Raw genomic sequence first — 21,894 nt, 5'->3', positions numbered from 1 at the left:
AAACTCCAAACAAAAGCCCTCAAGCTGACCTCGCAACCTCTTCGAAAAAGAAGAAGAAAAAGAAGGATAAGCAGCCCAAAGAAAAGTTTTTCCTCAAGGTCTACAAAAGTGTTAAGAACCATGAGGTACTTCGCTGTCGATGGTTTTCTCCGAGCTTTGTAACGGCTGAGCAACCGTTCTGTGAATGGATCTCGAAAAATGAATGGACTGGACTCTTCTCCCTTCCTGGTAAAGCCTACCCTAGGTAAGTAAGGGAATTCTATTCCAACCTCTGTGTTGACGAAGAAGATGCTGACCATCTGGTAACCCATATAAAAGGCCAGAAAATAACGATTACCCCATCTTATCTAGCAACCCTGCTAAACCTGCCAGCCAAAGGGAAAGAATTCAGAACCACAAAGGAGAAACTTGACCACGTCGTGACGTTCTGTAAGCCGGAGGGTCACAAAGGGGAAATAGCCAGTACATGCATGGGTCAGAATCAAAAGATGGCTCACTACCTGTTAACTAACTTTATATTCCCAAAAATCAACTCAGCATCATCCGCTTCAAACTTCGAGCAGTGCTTCATCTGGCACATGCTGACCTATCAACCACTCAACATGCCGGTGTTTCTTATCGGAGCACTTCAACGAAGTAATGGGAAACTCAGGTTGGGGTCCCTCATTACCAAAATCCTTGAAGATCATCAAGTAGACTTGATTAATGAAACTGAGTCCTACGAAAGTGAAATCACAGCGGCTCTACTGTTCGGGTTAGTATACGACCAACCCCTCAAGTCTAAAAAGGGAAAACAGGCCATCGAGGAAAATGAGGAAGAAGTTGATGAGGTACAGGATGTGCAACCCAAAGAAGGGAAAAACACCATGGGTGAACCTGCTGACCAAGCTAAGCGAGAGAAGAAGAGGAAAGCAATACAAACCTGTTCCAAAGATGTTGATGCTGTTCCAAAGAAAATCCGGGTTGTATCAAAGGGGAAGAAAATTGATGCTGGACAAACTCAGGACACACCTAAGTCAGCAGAGAAAAGAAACAGGCAAGTTGAGCCTGAAGAAGAGAGTGAGGAAACTCCAGAGCAACCACTGCATAAAAAGCAGCAGCAGAAGAAGAAATCTTCTCGTATAAGTCCAATTGATGCTGTCCCTCTTGGTTTTGCTGTTTCTGATGATTCCCACTTCATGAAAAGCCAAGAGATTGACCTTGAGAAAATCCCTGCTGACCAAGAATCAGAAGAACTAAGAAACAATGAAGGTCAGCATGATGATGTTGAGCCAGGTCAGGAAGATAATGCTGAGCAAGAACAAACAACGGATATTGAGCAGGCTGAGAATCCAAGTGTGCCAAGTAAGACAGTTGATGCTGGGTTCCAAGAGCAAAACATAGCCGGGGATGCACTCAATACTGACCTAAGGGTAAATTCACCTTTTGAATCTCTTGATTCTATTCGAGTTGACCCCTCTCCTCCAAAGGCTAAGAAATTGAGAAGACTTAAGAAAAAGGCTCAGAAGTCGCCGATTATTGACCTTCTGGATGACTCTCCCCTGCGGGATCCCATTACTGACCTATCGGATATGCAGTTCAAATTCTTCTCCAATACCACTGAGCCTTCTCCATAGGAACTTCAGCAAAAGCAAGCCTCTGTCACTCATCCTGAGGAACAAGCCAAGACTCCAGAAAATCCAATTCCTGCCGAGCAAGAGCTCGAAGTCCAAGCTGCTCAAAGTGAAAAGCATGCTAAGGAAAATCCTGCTCAACCTGAGTTAACTCCTCCTGCACCAACTCAAACCAACATTGAGCAGGTCAATATCTCTGCTGATCCACCTCCTTCCACTCCAATATCGCAGAATGTTGATAAGTCAGTCCCTGCAGCTGACCTAAATAAAAGCCCAGCTGTTGACCATGCTGGCCCCTCTAGTTCCACTCAAATTCCGGCAACTGAGTCAATTCTTGAACCAACATATGCCTATCTTCATGCTACTGAGTCCGGACGTCGCATTATTGACTCCGCTCAAACTATTCTTCATGATTTGAATACTTCTCATGTCGATGCTGCTGGGTCTGCTAATGTTGAGTCACCACAAATCTGGTCTATCACTCAGCTCCTCAATAAGATCAAGGGTCTCAAAGATCTGGTAAGTGTAATGGCAACGGTCCAAACACAGCAACCCAAGCAAGAATCCATCGTCAAGCTGGCCGAACTGCAGTTAATGATGGTGAATCACATGGATTCCCTTCAAGGCCAGATTAATGCTCTCTCTACAGTCAACACAGGCTATGCTACCTCTGCTGAGTTGAATCAATATTTTACCAAGTTGAACTCTGAGCTGACAGGCACTCGCGAGCTAATCTCCTCAACTTCTCAATGTTCGGTCGAACAAATTAGTGAAGCTGTCCGTCTACTCAACTTAAGTAAAGAGGAAATGGAAACTGACCAACTCAAAACAAACGAACTGTTGCAGTACTCTCGGGCCACCTACAAACATGTGCGCCACACAAACGCTCAACGCCAGTTTTATGATTCGGGTCGGCTTAAAATGTACTATCAAGCCTATGCCCAGCTGACTGACATAATCACATGGATTGGGAAATCCCAGGAGTATATACTCAGTATGTTCAGTGCCTCCATCCGAATTCCCCGTGATACATTGGACGATGGCATTCCAGTTTTTGATGGGTTAAGGGAAAGCACGAAAAGGCTCAAGGCGTATTCAGTCAGGTTAACTCGTGCTGCTATCAACGACACCTTCGTTCCTCCTCCGCCCGATGGTGGCAAAATGGGGGAGAAAGAACAAGCTGGTAGAACTCAGCATGCAGGAGAAGCATCTGGTAGTCAGCAGCAACAAAAAGGAAAAGGCAAAATCAATACTGCCCATGTCCAAGTCAATAGGAAGAAATAGTTTGGCTAGGTTGCTAGCTTTTATTCTTGATTTGTATTTTTATGCGTATTTTGATGCTTACTTACGTATTGTGTTTTATGCTGATCTGTCTTAATTGAACAAACAAACAAAAGAAAAAGGAATAAACTCAGTACACATTAGACTTGATACATTTGCTCTGAAAAAGTTTTCCCATAACTCTGTTATCAAACTAACCATGTATCAAAACTGAGTTAAAACACATTGACCTCTTCTAAAAAGCTGACCTAGGCTCATCTGAATTAGATCTTGGAAGGTCTAGAATTGAACTAAGTCAGTATAAGCATGCCTTAATTTTACTCAATTGAAACTTAGAAGGTTTAGAGTTAAGTTAAGTCAATAGATGCAACCCTTATGGGGGAGTAATTTCAGAAGCAATAAAAAGAATTTCAATCATGGAGAATCTCAATGCTGAGTTTCATCAATTAAATATTTTGCCAACATCAAAATGGGGGAGTTTGTTGAAACACCTTTCCACATGATTTTGATTTGACAAAATCATTTAAGATAATCCATGATTAAGGGACAATTAAATTTAAGCGCTTTGATTTAATTGTACTAATATGTTTGTTCAATGTTGAGTATAAATATAAATACAAATAGAAATAAAAAATAAGACACGACGAAGTCAGCATGAGATCACAACACAAGCTGAGTAGAGTGGAACTCAGCATGACAGAAAATAAGTCATCTTCAGAACAGAAGCTTAAAGATCAAGAAGCTGAGTGGAACGGAACTCAGTATCAAAAGCAGAAAAGTCTTATTAAGAACTATGTCTTGCAGAACGAAGCTGACCATGGAAGCTGAGTAAAAGAGAACTCAGTATCTGAATTGGGAACAATCACAGACAACGACTATCAAAGTCAAGCTGAGTGATCTTCATGACAACATGAATGGTCCGTTTGCTAAAAGACAAGATCCGACAACTGTCTGCACCAATCCAGAACCTTGGAATGACGCAAAAGGCAATTTCGAGATGCATGGGTCAACTGTTCTATTAGCAAAAAGACAAACTAGCACAAGAAGACGAAATCTGCAAGAAGAAGACAAGTTTGATGCCTGCGGAATTCAGGCGACAGGATTGGCCTGCAAAACTGAAGCTGACCAGAACTTGCCTAAAAAAGGAGCCATTTGGATCAACAGACAAATCCAAAGTTCAAACCATTTCTGCTTCAGATTTCAGGTATATAAGGACATGATCATTCTTGTATCATTTGTCGATCATAACAAGAACAAAAAGAGTATACATACAAAGCACACAAAAGCCAAAAGAGATCTTACACCAAATTACTATTCTTGTGTAAAAGCTAGATTGATTTTCTGTAATCATCTAAAGTGTTCTTCATTCGAAAAGAACAATTTGTATCAATTGTAAAATTGAGAGTGTTGTGCTGAGTACTCGGTGTTAAGTGCTTAGTGGTAGAGAAATCTAGGTGTTTGGTTATAGCACTTAGCAGGAGTTGAGTAGACGAATAGAGGAAGGTACTCTTGCATATTCAACTGCCTTGTAAACAGTTTGTGCTCTACCTTTAAAGAGCTCAGTATTGGATTTAAAAAGCCCAGAGGGACTCTGGGGACTGGACATAGGCGGAGAGGCCGAACCAGGATAAGTCGTACTGAGTAATCTCTAACTCTCTCTCTCAATATATATATAAAGTTGTATGTGTTGCTTGTCATATTTACTCAGCATATAAATTGTTTAAACTAATACTGAGTAAATAAGAGTGCTGAGTTGGAAGCTGACCACAATAGTGTCAATTCCCAACTCATACGTAAAATAGTTCTAGTCAACATCTGACTAAAGCTGTCTTACACTATAATCGGCCGTGCTGACCAAAACTGAGTTAACTAACTCAAGAAAATATATTAAGTCAGCTTAATTAAATTAGAAAAAGTTGTATTAGTTCCTAACCCCCCCCCCCTTGGAACTAATCACACAGAACCAATACTTGTGTGGGGAAATCCAGGGGATAATAAGCCAATTCTGGTGGAATAGGAAACCTGGGAAAAGAACCATTTACTGGCTTGCTTGGGAGGCTATTTGTCAATCGAAGGAGAGAGGAGGCCTTGGATTTCGATGGCTGAAATCGTTTAATTTGGCCTTAATTGCTAAGCAGTGCTGGAGAATTTTCAGACAACCTGAATCCCTTTGTGCAAGGCTCCTAAAGGCTAAATATTTTAAGGGATCAGATTTGCTATCTGCCACTGTAGGCTCTAATTCGAGTTATTTTTGGTGAGGCTTGTGTGAGGCTAGCAAGGTAGTCCGGAAGGGTTGATGTGGCGTGTGGGAGATGGAAATTGTATCAGAATCCTAGATGATAACTGGGTACCGGGGCTGAATTGCAAAAGACCGGTAATGCTGAAAGGAACCAATGGACCTGCACTTGTTCACGATTTAATTGACAGGGAGAACAATATTTGGGATGAGCGGAAACTAGATGCACTGTTAATTCCATCTGACGCCCAGGAAGTACGGAACATTAGGCTGAGCTATCGCAAGCCGCGAGATGAAATATACTGGGGAGCTGATAGAACGGGCTTTTTTACTGTCAAGAGTGCTTACTATTTGGCTGAGAAATTCCGAGATATGGCTACTGATGTGCCGAGGCGATCTGAAGAGGATAACAACTTGTTTGGGAAAATTTGGAAGATGAACCTGCCGGCCAAAATACTGCATTTCTATTGGAAATTGTCGAGGAATCTGCTACCGTGTACTGCCGCACTTCACCGGCGAGGCGTTTAGGTCCAGAATAAATGTCAGTTATGTCATGCTCCAAACGAGACTATAATGCAGGTTTTTATTAAGTGCCAAGAAGCCAAGGCGGTGTGGAAAGGCTTGAACCTGTCAATCCGGCTGGACAAACTTCAGACGAATTCGATCGAGTGCTGGTCTAGACAGTGCGTCGACAAATTATCATCTAACGACATCCGGATTGCGATAACCACTATATGGTGGATGTGGTACCGTAGAAATAAGTTTCTTCATGAAGGTTTTTGGACTGAACTAGGTATATTAATTAAGAAGGTTGCAGAGTACCTCCAAGAAATCGGCTCCGCCCAGGCAAATGAACATCGCAATGCTCTCCCGATGCAATTATCCAACCGATCAGTCTGTGAATATATAAGAGTATGGTATCCTCCTCCGAGCGGCGTCATAAAAATCAATTGTGATGCCAAATTCGGAGAATATGGCCATGCATGTAGAGCGGGATTGGTTGCGCGGAACTAGCAGGGAGAGATAATGGCTATGGCTGGAATTTCGATTGGTTTTTGTGCAACAGTGGAGGAAGCGGAACTGCAGGCTGTGTTGTCCGGTTTATTACTGGCCCGTGATTGCTGTTTCAATGAGATAATTATTGAATCGGACGCACAAAGGGTGGTTCATGCTCTTTCGTCAAGCAACTTCCGTAACACGACCCTACGGTTTCAGTATGAAGATGTAGCTACATGGTTTACTATTTTTCGTAAAATTTCCATTCAGTTTATTTCTAGAGAAGCCAATCAAGTTGCTCATTCGTTAGCTAAGTGGGCTTCGGACTTACACGAACCTACGATTCTTATTGAGGACTGGCCTCCGATTATTGGGGGTTTGATCCGTCATGATGTAGCTCCTCATTTTATTCAATAAAATTTGAAAGCTTTTACTAAAAAAAAAAAAAAATTTCTCTATTTAGGAGGGGTTTTTTTTCACTAAAACCATGAATAAACAATAATTTATTTATTTATTTTTTAGAATTTGTTGGGTAAACAATTATAACGCTTTATATAATTATTAGTCCTTTGGTTGTCTGTTTTGCTTTATATATTATTTATTCCTAGGCTAATCCCGGGTTAGGTTGTTTGGCTGTTTTGTTTGTCTTTCTCTTTCCTTTCCTACAAAATAAAAATAAAAATAAAGCTTTATATAATTATTAGTCCTTATTATTTTAGAGTTAATTATATAATTTCAAAGTTTTTCCGTCTAAGTCTTTTATTTTTATATTTAAATCAATAATCAAATTAGACTAAATATAATTTTAAATATCAAAATTACCATTATTCTATGTTTTAATAATAAAATATATTATTATTTTTATTTTATATTTTTTTTCTTTTTTTTTTCTAGATAAACACAAGCTCTATGGTAATTAATTTACAACTTTTTATATAATTATAAAACTCTTATGTAATAGTGTAGAATTATTTATTAAAAATAATGAATAAAAAATATTTTAAGGATTATTAAAATAGGTGTGGAATTGTATAAAATAATATCTTTTTTTATCTTTAATGAACTTTATGACGAAATGAATAAAAATATTAATTTTTCGAAAAATTTATATGATAAAATTTTAATATTAGGTTAAAGAAATCATATTAAAAAAATAAAGAAAAGTGATGATAAAAGATTAAGAGAATAAATAATACTATATATATTATAACTAATATATATAAATATAGAAATTTCGGTATATATATATATATATATATATATATATATATATATATATATTACATAACTTCATTAAACTATTTAATTAAATTTTAAAATTAAAAGATAAGTTTTTTTTTGAAAAAAAGATAAGTTTTTATTTATTTATTTAACTACGACCATATTATATTTTCATATACATAAATAAATGAAAGACAGGGTCTATGGTACTTACTCGAACTCAATTCTTTCTGGGGTTAGGCTCTGGGACTCGAACCCAACTTCCAAAAACCTATTGCCTATTGCATGTGTTAAGCAAAGATCGAATCTATAGAAAGAAATGTTCCATTCTTGTATTCTACGTTGAGTACACTGAACACTCACAGAATCCCGATTCAAAATGTAAGAAAAAGAAGAGCAAATCTATCTCCTCTCTAGTCATAAAGTCTCGTAGACGATCTAAGGTTACCGACTCTCCGGCCCCATTTCGGTGCACGAGTGGAGAGTACTATGGGCCTGCCGCTTTCTTGATTCACAAGATGACTATATTGGATTGATTGTTTACGCTACACTTCATACCTAAGAGGTTGCCATATTGCTTACCTTAGTAGTTCTATTTTCGAAATATCATAAGAGAAGAAAGTGGAGAATCATCAACAGTGGACTATTAAGGATCGCATCCCGCGCATATTCTACATTATAGCCTGCAACTGATTCAGCTTCCGCTTCTGGGAGATCAAACGGAGCTCGATTTGTTTCTGCTAGACAAGAAATGAGGAACATAACCAATACAGGGAACAAGGGAATACCAGACCATATCTGCTTTTGCGCCATGACAATCTCACTCGAATTACGGGGACCTACACATATTAGTACAGTATACCGGGTCCCCGGCCAGAACCAAAGAAGACCTATGGAGGTTGAGTTTGAAGCGCAAGCAGAGAGGAGAGCTATAGGAGGATTGGACACAAGGGCTTGAAGAAGCCTAAAGTTAAGACTGAGTGGGTTGCCCAGAATGAGAAAGGGGGGACTATGGCACCAGAGGCTGGTACTAGCAGTGCAGAGGTAGAGAACGGGGACAAAGATGGGCCTGGGGGGGCACCTTTTAGCCCTTCACAGGCCTCGGCCTCGGGTTCGGTTCAGGTGAAAAAAAAAAGAAAAAAGAAGAGGAACCCCACCCAAAGCCTGCAACTATACTCATTTCTGAACATTTGAAAAAGATGTCAAAGTTACTCGAAAAAATCTCACGGGATACAAACACAATTGACAGGGGCATTAGTAAAAAACGATGGTTACTTTTCTTAAAAAAAGAGATTCCACCCCAAACACACACACAAGATAAGTATCACTTTCTGTGTTTGGTCTATACGTCTTTAGAAGACGAATGGGACACCTCCAGTTATTTCAGAATTTTTTTGGAAAAGATTTTGAAAGACGAGGTAATCCCCAGCCCGCTTGAGCAATTTTCCATTCTCCCATTACCAATACTCTGTTACTCTTGCAAAGGCTGTTTGTTTTCTTGAGGCTTCCTTCGACTCATGGTTAGCAACCACGGTTCTTGAAATAATGGCTGAGCATTTCTTTTTGGTGCCCTGGGTCAATAACCCTGGCTGTCATGTAAAGTTTGGTCGTGGCCAACCCTTTCGATATCTCTCTTCTTGGCCTCTACTCTAACACCATGCGATGGTGTGGATGTGTGCAGAGAATTAATTTGTATCCCGGGAAGGTCTTTTACGGGCAGGTATGCCCTTCTCGGTAATGACTTCATCATTGCTGATGAGGCTGTTGCCAAAGTCTACCTGGAGGAATTCAAGTGGTTTGGAAAGTCTGTTTTAGTACGAGACCGGACCTTTTCACGGTAGTGCTTCTCCCCAATTTTTATGAAATACAAGATGCTCATTTGAGGTCTAACTGTTGGAATTGGAATAAGGGTATCCATTGTTATGTGATTTGATACATTGGCGATCATATCGTCTATGTAGACTTCTATCTCCCGGTCCATCATGGAACTGTGTGGCCATCTGCTACCTGCCCATAGAAAGGGTTTAAAAAGGTACCCAATTGAATAGTGAATTATACCCCGGGAATCAATAAACACGCCCTGGCCTGCTTGGGTGGTTCTCATCCCTTTCAACCATGTCCAAGATTTCTTCTCAGTATCGTTCTGGAAACTCCTCACTGAGCGTCGAGCTTCCGCCCTGCTTCTCTTCGCCTCAGTCTTAGGAAGAGTGGGAGGGGAGCTCTGATCCCTACCCTACTCAATCAATCTCGTATCTAAGGAAAGGCTGTTTCCGATCGAGTGAAGTGGCATTCCGCTCTTCTTCTCCGCTTCCTTGCCTTCAACCGGCCTTCAAAGTCATAGTTTTCCCTGCTGGCCATTCATCAGGTTCACTTCTCTGATCTTGGCCTGTGATTAAGAGGAACTCCTTGCCAGTCATAAGGGTCCCTCCTCGGCAGTCATAGTGGCTGCGCTCCTTTCCTCTGTCTTTGACTTTGGTCCCAGAGTTTTGAGGCTGGCTTTATTTAGTGGTCGGAAGAGGGGCCGCCCTCTTTTCCGCACCAATCCTTATTTACTACTACATCTTTTTGGGGGTGTATAGCTCAGTTGGTAGAGCATTGGGCTTTTAACCTAATGGTCGCAGGTTCAAGTCCTGCTATACCCAAATCTACCTTACACTATAGCAAGATTTTAAGAGTCCTAAGTTTTTCGTGGGCGTGGGCTTAGTCTAAAACATCATCATTATTTACATCCTTATTTGGTGCGTAGGGTGACGTCTTTTCAAATGAGTGATTGTTCGGCCTCAGTGGCGTGGGCGGCTTTCCTTCTTTCAACTGAGGACCTGCTTTCTGCCTTAGGCTTATTTACCAGTGCAGGTCTAACTTATCAGCCAGCCATTCTCCGCTAACTCAGCCCTCGGTTCACGCATAGTTCACCTCAGTTAGCAAACTACGACTAAGATCTTAGCTTGCAGCTAATCTCATTCAATCCCTAATTCAATTACATTGTCCTAGGTAAAGGCTTTATCGGATTCAGACTCCCTAGCTAGCTTACAGCTTAGGCCTTGCTTTCCTTCCTGGCTGTTGAATCAATGGCTTTCTTCAACGATAAGAAAAGTGGTCATGTTTCACACATGAAAGTAGATGTTTGAGTTAGGACTTTCAGTAGAACCCTTTATGCCTGGTTTAGGCCTCTTTTGAACCTCGGTAATCGAATCCGCTTTCAAAAGCCCTCTTTTAAGCCTTATTTCGCCTATGACCTATGACCTAGGACCGAAGCTTAGCTTATTTACACTAGCTTCTGGTAACTTAGCAGCCAGCCTTTATTCCCTGTCTGGGTCTGGTTTAGACCCGTTAACTCTTAGCTGTCTGGCGGTAACCCTTTCAGACTCCCTAGCTCGCTTATGAACCCGCAGCTTTAGAAGAGCTACTAATAGCTCGCAGCTAATCTTATTCTTTCATTCCATATTACATCGTACCTAGGTAAAGGGTTGGTTGCTAGCTTTATCGGATGAAAATCAATAGCGTATCATAATAGAAAGCTTTCAGAAGACTAAGTCAATGAAAGAGAGAGTACATACTCAATTAGTTAGCCGTAAACTAAGAAAGAAATGTTTTTCTTCTCGGAGAGGTAACTAATTTAGCGTGTCTGAAGTAAGCTTGTCAGTAAGCTCGGGAAAGCTTTCTTGCCTTATCTACGATATTTCCTCTTTACCGTTAGTGATGGTTTTGGCTGTTCCGCCTTACCGAATAGAGAAGTACCGAATAGGAGCAGAATAGGTAACCGAATAGGAGCGGATAAGTTTCTTACGAAAGACGACCCGCAAACTAGTTGGTTTGGTTCCCACAGGGCATAGTGAGCCCTTAGCTCGGCTACAGAGGATGCTTTCACACACGTAAGAGTGAATTCTTCTCATTCTCATCCCCTGAGGTAAGGGCTCACTCGGTCCTGTCTCGAAAGAAGAGGTCTGCCTCAAAAGAAGGGGTCTTCCCCGTAACTTCCTTACCTTGACTTCGAGAACATACTTGAATATTTCAAGAAATTTCAATTAATTACATTTAATTAGTAATGAAATGGAGTTACTAAGGGCTCAGCTTCTTAAGTCAAAGAAGAGAAGGAATACCCTACTCGTGGTACACATGCTACATCTTATCTTTATTGCTTTCATATCGAAGAATCAACTTCATAGAAAGAAATAGAATAAGAGAAGAAGTGTAACCTTCTAGAATAGAAGAAATGAGAAAAGCAAGGAAAGGAGGAAGTAGCTGGCTCGATAGGGCCAAGGAAAGCGAAATCTTTAGGTATTGGAAGGTATTGGATTACACAGCCCTGCCCAGTCTTTGGTCTCGAAAGAACCTACTTGTCTGCTCCGTAACTGATCAATTCGGTAAGGAAGAACAACCAAAACCAGTAGATATAAGAAATAGCATAATGTAATAGAAGGTGAGCTTTCAGAAGACTAAGTCTATGAAAGAATTTAAGAGCTCATTAAAACAGAACTTAAAGAATTTATAATTACATGATGAACTAGCTAATTAATGTGTTAAGTAAAAGCACATGAATCTAATAATGCTTTATCTTAAAGCACTAAACTAGCATCTTTACTTGATTAAAAACAAATAGTTGGATAATTTATTACTTGATGGATATCCCTTTCATAATTATTTCATACTATAATTATATGCTATTAATTTTGAATAAATTCACTACACAATAATATAACATTATTATTTGTGAATAGTAGTTGATAATTATGCTCATAATAATTCGAATAAACAACTTAAACAAAACCTAACTTTAGTTAAAAAAAAGGAATAAAAAAATTTGTTGTAATTTCATGTGTAAAAACGCTCATGTCTTCTAAAAAAATGTTTATGTGATTTAACAATTTATAATATGGATTTAAATTTTTCTCTATTTAGGAGGTTTTTTTTCCCACTAAAACCATGAATAAACAATAATTTATTTATTTATTTTTTAGAATTTTTGGGTAAACAATTATAAAGCTCTATATAATTATTAGTCCTTTGTTTGTCTGTTTTGCTTTATATATTATTTATTCCTAGGCTAATCTCGGATTAGGTTGTTTTGGCCGTTTTGTTTGTCTTTCTCTTTCCTTTTCTACCAAAAAAAAGCTTTATATAATTATTAGTCCTTATTATTTTAGAGTTAATTATATAATTTCAAAGTTTTTTCCATCTAAGTCTTTAATTTTTATATTTAAATCAATAATCAAATTAGACTAAATATAATTTTAAATATCAAAATTACCATCATTCTATGTTTTAATAATAAAATATATTATTATTTTTATTTTATGTTTTTTTTCTTTTTTTTCTACATAAACACAAGCTCTACGGTAATTAATTTATAACTTTTTATATAATTATAAAACTCTTATGTAATAGCGTAGAATTATTTATTAAAAATAATGAATAAAAAATATTTTAAGGATTATTAAAATAGCTGTGAAATTGTATAAAATAATATTTTTTTTTATCTTTAATGAACTTTATGACGAAATGAATAAAAATATTAATTTTTTGAAAAATTGATATGATAAAATTTTAATATTAGGTTAAAGAAATCATATTAAAAAAATAAAGAAAAGTGATGATAAAAGATTAAGAGAATAAATAATACTATATATATTATAACTAATATATATAAATATAGAAATTTCGGTATATATATATATATATATATTACATAACTTCATTAAACTATTTAATTAAATTTTAAAATTAAAAGATAAGTTTTTTTTTGAAAAAAGATAAGTTTTTATTTATTTATTTAACTACGACCATATTATATTTTCATATACATAAATAAATGAAAGAATTTAAGAGCTCATTAAAACAGAACTTAAAAAATTTATAATTATATGATGAACTAGCTAATTAATGTGTTAAGTAAAAGCATATGAATCTAATAATTGTTTATCTTAAAGCATTAAACTAGCATCTTTACTTAAAAAAAAATTAATGGAAGTTCACTATAGAAATATTAATACCATTAAACTCTATTAAATTAATTGACAAATTGATAGAATCTAATGGCCCTAAAAATATTAAAACACTCTCAGTAGTTTGAGATTAATAACGTTCAACTCATTCTATCTACCAACTAGTTTAATAAAGTTTAGTATCATTAAAAAAATGGGCAAGCAACAATCATATGAAGTATAATCATATTAATTTCACTTATAAATTAGCAATTAAGGTTGATTAGAATAATTAAAAGTCTCAAATCGTTTAAGCTAGATCTCAAACCTCTAACTGAGAAATGAGACAAAAATGAATAAAAAACTCACTCACAATGTTTGTATGTATTTTTTTTTTTTAATTATTGTAATCTATCTAAAAGAAGTAACACATTAATCTACAAATATTAATAAAAAGGCAAATAATTAACAAGCATTTAATATTTTAAAAAAGAAAAATATTGAATAAGAGCAAAAGAAAAGTACAGAATTGACTCAAAAATCAAAACCCAAGCCATTAAACTTGGAGGCGTAAGGGTATATTTGAGGCCTCTCAAGCCTCCACTTTCCGCTGCTGAAGAAGAAGACGAAGGAGGAGGAGGAGGTCCGGTGGAAGAAGGAGGAGCAAGGAGGTTAATTTTTCAGTTTTTGTTATGGAGGTGGTTTCATAGCCACTTACTGGTGTAAAGATTCTCCATGTTTTATAACGTCTCGTGTTCGATTCCCCACGCTCTCTTCTAATCTTACACTGTTCTCTATTTCCCATTTAATATAAATAACTCACCATTCTAATATCACACTTTTCAACATTTTTCTTCCCTCTTTTTCCTTGTCTCTTCACCTTCCTCTCTCTGCGTCAACTCAAATGGCTTCCCTGCCCCAATCATCTGCCATTAAGGTACTCTTTCAAGTTTTACTTGTCTTCCACTTTCTCCTTGATTCTGTGGTTACTCAGTTGAAGGGAATTTCATGGTTTTTTATTTGGGTTTTTTCTAGGGCGCGAAAGTTCTTATGGTTGGAGCTGGTGGAATTGGTTGTGAGTTACTCAAGACACTTGCTCTCTCTGGGTTTCAAGATATTCACATCGTGAGTTTTCATGTTTTCCACTTCTTTTTTTCGGGTTTTGTTAGACACTAATTTTGTTGTTTTAGGTTTCTGGGGTTTTATTTTACCTGTTTCGAGGGTTTACACGATAATATTGCTTGTTTGTAGCCCCATTTTTTTTCTGGAGCTTGTTGTTTTATTTTGTTCAAGGTTTGGGGTTTTTCCTTCTCAGTTTTCTCTTTGTGAGGAGTTTCGTAGGTGCCAAGGGTTTCAATAGCAAGTAGGTTGTGTAAGGATTTCTGAGATTTCTTTACAGCGGTCGTTTGTTGGGCAACTATGGTTTTTAATTTTTAATAAAAAAGTTAAATCAAAATTGCTTCATTTGCTGTCAATATTTTTCTAGAGATTAGGAAGAGATAAATCTTGGGTATTATTTTATTTTATTTCATTTATAGTAAACAGAGTTTACCAATTGAACTTTGCAAAGCATCATTATTAACGAAAAATCATACCAACAAATTTATTGGTGCAAGTGTGTTTGAAAATTTCATGTTGTAAGTGGAAGGATCCTGTTAACTAGATTAAGCATAATAATCAAGTGAGTTTACATTGAGTGAGCATGGCGCAAAGCACTATCAACTTATTGCTTCATGGTTATGAAAAAGTGATTTGGGGATCCAGCATGGAAGGGAGTACTTCCATTTTGGTGGCCTAATGCAATTCCTCATTAGATGTTGTACTTGGTGTCTGCTGAGAGCTGAAGAAAGAAGTTGCTGGAGTTGGTTTTCATGTGAGAACTAAAGGAGATTCCAGGGAAGTTGTGTTAACTGCAAGCTGTATTGTCATTGCTATGAATGTGTGGGTACATGGATGAGCAGCTAATGGAACTCTTATTTCTTATTTATAGCATGTCCTAGGCAAGCCACATTTTTTGATGGAATCATCTGAGAGTTGGAGGGTCATATAATTGCTCTGTGAGGAAGTTGTGATTTACATTCAGCTGCTAGATGTCTGTTACTCCCTCTGTTTTTTAGTATATGTTGTTTTAGGTTTTTCAATTTGTTCATTTTTATGTATCGTTTTTGTATTACTAATGCACTTTTAGTAATATTTTGTCAAATTTTCCCTTATTTATGATAAGAGAGACGTTTAGTATTGAGCTATAAAAGTTAAGAAGAGAGAACTTTTGCATAGAAAGTAGAGATTTATGAGAGCATTATTAAGGGTAAATTAGTCATTTTAATAGTCTAATTAATATTGCATTGGTCTTGATGAAAAACCTTAAACAGCATATAAAAGAGAACGGAGGTGAGTATCTTATCTAGAAGTTAAACTTGTCTTTCTAGAAAGATTTCACTTTAAGATTACTAGACCTTGTGTGATTGTCATTAACTTTGTAAAATACCATGTAAATAGAAAGAAATACATGAGATACCATGTAATCTGAAAGAGTACATAAATATATTTAACTTGAAGAGGAATACACATGTATATGCAAGATATTCCTAAAATTACTCCTTAATTTAAGGAACCTAGCAGACCTATAGCAGGCTGTAACTATCTTGTAGCAACATATAATTGCCAAGCATGCTATACATTTATTACAAACGTATTTGCTTGTATCTGTCTGCAGATTGACATGGACACGATAGAAGTCAGTAACCTTAACAGGCAATTTTTATTTCGGCAATCACATGTTGGACAGTCCAAGGCTAAAGTAAGTGTTTTCTTTATTGTTTGTATACATATTTTAGTTGTATATCTTATTGTATTTATGAATGTTGTTTCTATTTTAACCAGGTTGCTCGAGATGCTGTTTTAAGATTTAGGCCTCATATTAGCATTACACCATACCATGCAAATGTGAAGGGTTCTAACTTCAATGTGGATTTTTTCAAGCAATTTAATGTTGTTCTGAACGGTCTTGACAACTTGGATGCAAGGCGGCATGTCAATCGTCTATGTTTGGCAGCTGAAGTTCCTTTGGTTGAAAGTGGGACAACTGGGTTCCTTGGACAGGTAATACTTTTTTCTTTATAGTCCTTTATGAGGACTTCACTAGACAAGTGTAAAAGTTCACGCTAAAGTAGATTTGAAGCCATCAGCTTTTCAAAATATTTTCTATAATAAAGAAATATCCAGATTGTGAATAGGTTGTCAATATTTGAAAATTTGGAGTACATTTGGATGGCCCTTTCATCAGCTGAGAAATTGATTCTGCTTGTTTCAGTTTATTTTATGCAACCAAATTATAGCTTTTGTATTTTGCAACAGACAGCCACACATCGACATTCTCACATTCAACTCAAGATGTTTATTTTTTGTAAATTGATGCCTTAATTTGTTTTATATTTTGATAAAGATGATAGCATATTTTTTCTCCTCAAATGTTACTTGGTAATCAGGTGACGGTGCATCTTAAGGGAAAGACAGAGTGCTATGAGTGTCAACCTAAACCTGCGCCGAAGACATATCCTGTCTGTACAATTACCAGTACTCCATCTAAGGTACTTATATTCAGTTCTTTTTTTGTGACCGGTCTATTTGGGTTTGCTGTCCTGATTGTTCTCAAACTAATATATTATGTTTAGGAGCTTTTAGCTTGCAATAATTCTTTTCATAAGAAGTGTTCTCTCAAAACGTGAATCAACCTGTGATTATGATGCATCACAAGGCTCTAAGAAGCTTTTCTTTTGTCGTGCTAATTTGTACGGACTCTTTTGGACAGATAGATTAAGATAACTAGCTAGTAGATATATGCCGCATACTTGGCTTCCAAAATTTAGGAACTTCTAAACTTGTCTTACTGATTTTTTTTTTTTCCATGTGAAGTTCAGATTATCACCTCATTAGAGAATACACCATTTGTGGTTATCAGTTATCACTATGCCCTGTCATGTGATTACTCGAAATTCCCAATGATTTTGGATTTTGGTATTCCTGTTTGAAACTGCTTGTTTGGTTTTAGTGTACTTAATATTTGTCAACATTTTTCAAAACTGCAGTTTGTTCACTGTATTGTCTGGGCAAAGGACCTGCTTTTTGCTAAGTTATTCGGAGACAAGAATCAGGGAAATGATTTGAATGTACGGTCTAGTGATGCTTCTGAGTCATCAAAACATGCAGAAGATGTATTTGAACGAAGAGAAAATGAAGACATTGAGCAATATGGAAGGAGGATTTATGATCACGTGTTCGGTTATAACATTGAGTTAGCATTGTCTAATGAAGAGACTTGGAAAAACCGTAATAGGCCGAGGCCTATATTCAGTAAGGATGGACTCCCTGAAAAACTTCAGCAAAATGGAAAAACTGATAAAAGCTGTGCAACTGATGATCCTTTGTCAGTGTCTGCTATGGGATCTTTGGGTCTGAAGAATCCTCAGGATATATGGAGCCTTTCAGAAAATTCAAGAGTTTTCCTTGAGGCTTTGAGACTATTTTTCATGAGCAGAGAAAAGGTTTGCTGTTCTTATTTTTTTCTTGCCATTGGGCATGGAAGATATGTACTTATTGTTTCTGATGTTTACAGGAGATTGGGCACCTAAGTTTTGACAAAGATGATCAGTTAGCTGTAGAATTTGTAACTGCGGCTGCGAATATTCGAGCTACTTCATTTGGGATTCCTTTGCATAGCCTTTTTGAAGCTAAAGGTATTGCTGGCAACATTGTGCATGCTGTTGCAACAACTAATGCTGTTATAGCTGGTTTAATTGTCATTGAAGCAATCAAGGTGTTGGAAAAGGATACAGATAATTACAGGTGTGGCTACATTTTCTTTTTTCACTTATCCTCTGGTCGAGTTTAAAGTATTTCAATCCAGTAAGGCTAATGATAAATAGTTTCAAAACTTTTTAGCAATGATGATGTGAGTTCTAAAATAGTACCTAATTTTTTTTTCTCAGTTTGTTCTGATCTTACCTTAATGCCCATTCAGGATGACATACTGTTTAGAACATCCATCTAAAAAGATGCTTCTTATGCCAGTGGAACCCTTTGAGCCTAATAGGTCATGCTGTGTTTGCTCTGAGGTATATATCTAAATAAGTATTACATTCTGGAATTTTTTCATATATATTTTTTATCCATTGGGTTTCCTTCCTTTTATCATGGCTATTGTCAGTCACCATTGTCGCTGGAGATAAATACTCACCGCTCAAAGTTGCGGGATTTTGTTGAAAAGATAGTTAAAGCTAAGCTGGGAATGAGCTCTCCATTGATTATGCGTGGGTCAGCTCTTCTTTATGAAGTTGGCGATGATCTTGATGAAGATATGATAGCAAATTATAATAATAACCTTGAAAAGGTACATTCACCAATTGGTAATCTGAAATTAGATTTGCATAAATGCAAGTTACATGGATTTTTAAGGTTTTTCTTTTCCTCCATCTTTTTCTTATTCTCAATCAGGTGTTGTCTGAGCTTCCTTCTTCCGTTACTGGTGGGACAGTGCTCACAGTAGAAGATCTTCAACAAGAGTTCACCTGCAATATTCATATCAAGCACAGGTTCGTACTTAGTTTCAGATTTGCAATTTGCAAAGTGTTAAAAAGTGTTGCTGCAGATTTTGTTGACTCCACCTAATGTTTGGATACTTCATTAATTGTTTAATCTGCTGTCCTAATGCTTACCCTCATGGCTCATAGGTAGATTTACTTTTTTCGTATATCTGCAATTTCACAGAGCTGTTGGTTTTGATTTTTTAACCCTACTTTCAAAGTTAATTGCAATTATTAATTTAACTTTTAAAATCTGGATAAATTTACTAAAAGAAAGTAGTTCGGATATGACTGCAAAAACAAGAAAAAATTTGGATGTTTTGCGTCATTAGGTTTTTATCATTTATTTGATGCACAGAAGGATGCTATTTCTGAGCATTATTGGCTTTCTTAGTGGTTATATATGTTGGTTTTTCATTTTTGTTTTGTTTCCAGATTGGTTTTCTTATTTTTAAAAAAAGAAGTAACACTACATGTCTTTTGCATGTGATGTCACGCAGAGAGGAATTTGACGAGGAAAAGGAACCTGATGGAATGGTTCTCGTTGGATGGACACAAGCTCCAGTTGAGAAGGGTGATAGCAAGTCAGTTAGAAATGGTGAGAGCACATCAAAAGCGTCATCCACAGAGGCTCAACAGGAAGTTTTGGACGAGGAAATTTCAGAAGGATCTGATATTTCTGGGAAGAAGAGAAAGCAGCCAGAATGTTCAGCAGACAAAACGATGGACACAAATACTAAGAGTAAAGTTCAAAGGCATGATGTGGATGTTGATGCGGATGAAGATGATCTCGTCGAGGTTGATCATTGGACTGCATCTGATGGTAAGAAACAAAGGTTGCAATAGTTTTTTCTGCTTTTGGTTCAACAGTTTAGTTTAGGGTTTTTTTACATCCTAATTTTATACAGTTAGGGAGAAATGTTGATTCTTTTTGGTGCTCATAATTGTGAGTGGGTTGCAGCAGCTTACTAGTGGTTTTTGTTGGGTAGATAATATTAGATTGTAGCCTCTCGTCGTCCGTTTACATGTTGTTCTTTACCAGTGCAGCATATTACCAGCGCAGTAACAAATGCACATTCTTCCTGGCTTTTTAACTAAGATTAACAGTGGAATTGGAATTTTGTAACCCTAAATTTTAAATATGTTGGAAAATTGATGCAAAGTGAAATTATCTGTTGTATAATTTGGTGTTCATAACGCTTGAATTAACTTTCTTTCCCTTCAAGATTTTGTTTGGATGAAGGGTTTGGAGGGGTTAGGAAGGGAAAGACTTGCAAGGGTCCAGAACAATTTTTGCAAACCTTTCAGTTCCTAACCTCTCCAAACCCATGCATAATTTGTTCTCGATCCTTGCAAACTTTTACCTTCCTAATCTCTCTAAACCCTTCATCCAATCAAAGCCTTTGGATTAGCATCTGTTGCAAGGACTGGAATGAAAGAATGAAGTCTTGCAGGGTGAAATGAAATTGGACCTAATTCAAAGGTCACTTTCTGTTCCTTTCAAAAACTAAAGGTTTTGTGGATGCTAAGAGCAGTTTGTTAGAGTCCCCATGATATTAGCCATTTGTAGGCTTTATTTATTTATAGTTGCCAAATGTTCAAGGGTAGGAGGGGTAATTTCAGTAAAAATAGATTTTTTGTTGTTGTCTAAAATTGTCCTGGAGAATGAAGAAAACCTGAGACATGCGTTTAAATTTTTCTAAAGTAGAGAAACATGAGTTTTTCTTCCTGAATAATGATAGTTTGCCTAAAAATGAAGGAATAAAAATAAAGGTTAGTTATGTAAAAAATAGAAACTTATGAAGAGAGAAATATATAAGAATAATAATAATAATGTACAAAGAGCAGATATGCATGTATATATACGAGTTGAGTTATCTACAAATAGGAATGAGTTGGGTTAATTATCTACAGTAAAACCAACAAAAGTAGGGGCAGAAAATTGGCTAGTACTAGATATCCTTCGGCAGGGGTATGGGTTGACATGCAATTCTATCCTTTCTGTATGGTTATGATTGTGTTTCTTTCTTTTTTTGGCATCAATTGGTTTCTTTTTCTTCAAATCTTCAAGACATCGAACATCTTCCATGCATGTAAATGATCTCGCTTTCCCTGAGTAGTACCTTGACAATCCTCTCCTGAAAACCACATTTAAATCTATGTTATTATAAAAGTTTCAGAAAATTAACAAGGAAGAAGATGATGGATGGGCGCCTTACTTCTTAGGAAGATTGTTTCGAAGGGAATTCATGTCAAAGGAAATTGTTTCTCCAGAATTTTCCATATCTGAAGAAAAGTAAAAAAAATAAATAATAGGAAATTAAGATGGAAGTTAGGAAATGGAGGTTAAGAGGTATATATAGAAAAGGGAACCCAATACTTTCCACATCCTTATCTATTCTTTCTCTTCTTCGTTCAATCTCTTTTCACTTTTAGACATGCGCCCTTTCGTTTCTACCTACGCACCCTTCCTTTCTTTTTCTTTTTTTTTTACTAATTATCTATCACTATTTTGGCGGTTAATACCATGCCTATATCTTATCTCTAATATCTCAAAATTCATTTTATGTCAATAAAAAAAATGATATTGTATTAATAAAGTTAATTGAACATTTTCTCCTTAATTGTATTTCACAAAGACATTCCATTTAACCCTACAAATTAAGTTCAACTATTAAAATTATATATTCTTTTGGAAGGATGAAACAATTTGTATATCATATGGTTTCAAGTGTATTGCCTTTAAGTACTTATCCATGTCAGCAACTTCGACAAAAAACGTTCAATGTGATTTTATTAGTACAATATAAAAAATATGCATTATTTTATTGAGAAAAAATGAACTTTTATGACCTTGTCGTTCCTCCTACTTTAACTAATGGGATAGATCCGGCCAAATAATAATTAATATGGTTCCACTCTTAACGTCAACTAAATAAATTAAGCCTAGATAAATTGTACAAAAGGCAATCCCAAAATATGGATATAAAATCTAGAGAAAGTAAGAGAATTTGGTTCATAAGATGAAAAGTGGCTTTTAATTT

At 36.5% G+C, this 21,894-nt stretch overlaps 1 protein-coding gene and 1 non-coding gene across 3 annotated transcripts; both read left to right on the top strand.

Annotated features, from left to right (window-relative positions):
- The first annotated feature begins 9,916 nt into the window (after positions 1-9,916).
- Positions 9,917-9,989, top strand: TRNAK-UUU (transfer RNA lysine (anticodon UUU)). Its single transcript has one exon. It is a non-coding gene; the product is annotated as a tRNA-Lys (tRNA).
- A 3,830-nt stretch (positions 9,990-13,819) lies between these two features.
- Positions 13,820-20,319, top strand: LOC136222442 (SUMO-activating enzyme subunit 2). Of its 2 annotated transcripts, none has more exons than XM_066010210.1 (12): positions 13,820-14,205; positions 14,304-14,393; positions 15,985-16,068; positions 16,152-16,370; positions 16,757-16,858; positions 17,357-17,812; positions 17,884-18,113; positions 18,289-18,382; positions 18,475-18,657; positions 18,762-18,859; positions 19,351-19,673; positions 20,305-20,319. In XM_066010210.1, exons 1-12 carry the CDS (start codon positions 14,173-14,175, stop codon positions 20,307-20,309), a joined length of 1,917 nt encoding a protein of 638 aa, XP_065866282.1. In that variant the 5' UTR covers positions 13,820-14,172; the 3' UTR covers positions 20,310-20,319. The 2 variants fall into 2 exon arrangements, with proteins under 2 accessions (XP_065866282.1, XP_065866281.1); XM_066010209.1 differs by lacking the exon at positions 20,305-20,319 and adding an exon at positions 19,893-20,033.
- The last annotated feature ends 1,575 nt before the right edge of the window (positions 20,320-21,894 follow it).

Source organism: Euphorbia lathyris, chromosome 3, assembly GCF_963576675.1.
Source record: "Euphorbia lathyris chromosome 3, ddEupLath1.1, whole genome shotgun sequence".
Taxonomy (NCBI): Eukaryota; Viridiplantae; Streptophyta; class Magnoliopsida; order Malpighiales; family Euphorbiaceae; genus Euphorbia; species Euphorbia lathyris.
Note: the sequence above shows the minus strand (reverse complement) of the source record. Positions and strands in the feature narration are given on the sequence as shown.

What these genes read in the sequence shown, in the direction of transcription:
- LOC136222442 (XM_066010209.1), top strand. Translation starts at nt 14,173, where the DNA reads ATGGCTTCCCTGCCCCAATCATCTGCCATTAAG. An exon ending in TTGGACAGTCCAAGGCTAAA is followed by an intron (nt 16,069 to 16,151) that starts GTAAGTGTTTTC and finishes TATTTTAACCAG; the next exon opens with GTTGCTCGAGATGCTGTTTT. An exon ending in CAACTGGGTTCCTTGGACAG is followed by an intron (nt 16,371 to 16,756) that starts GTAATACTTTTT and finishes CTTGGTAATCAG; the next exon opens with GTGACGGTGCATCTTAAGGG.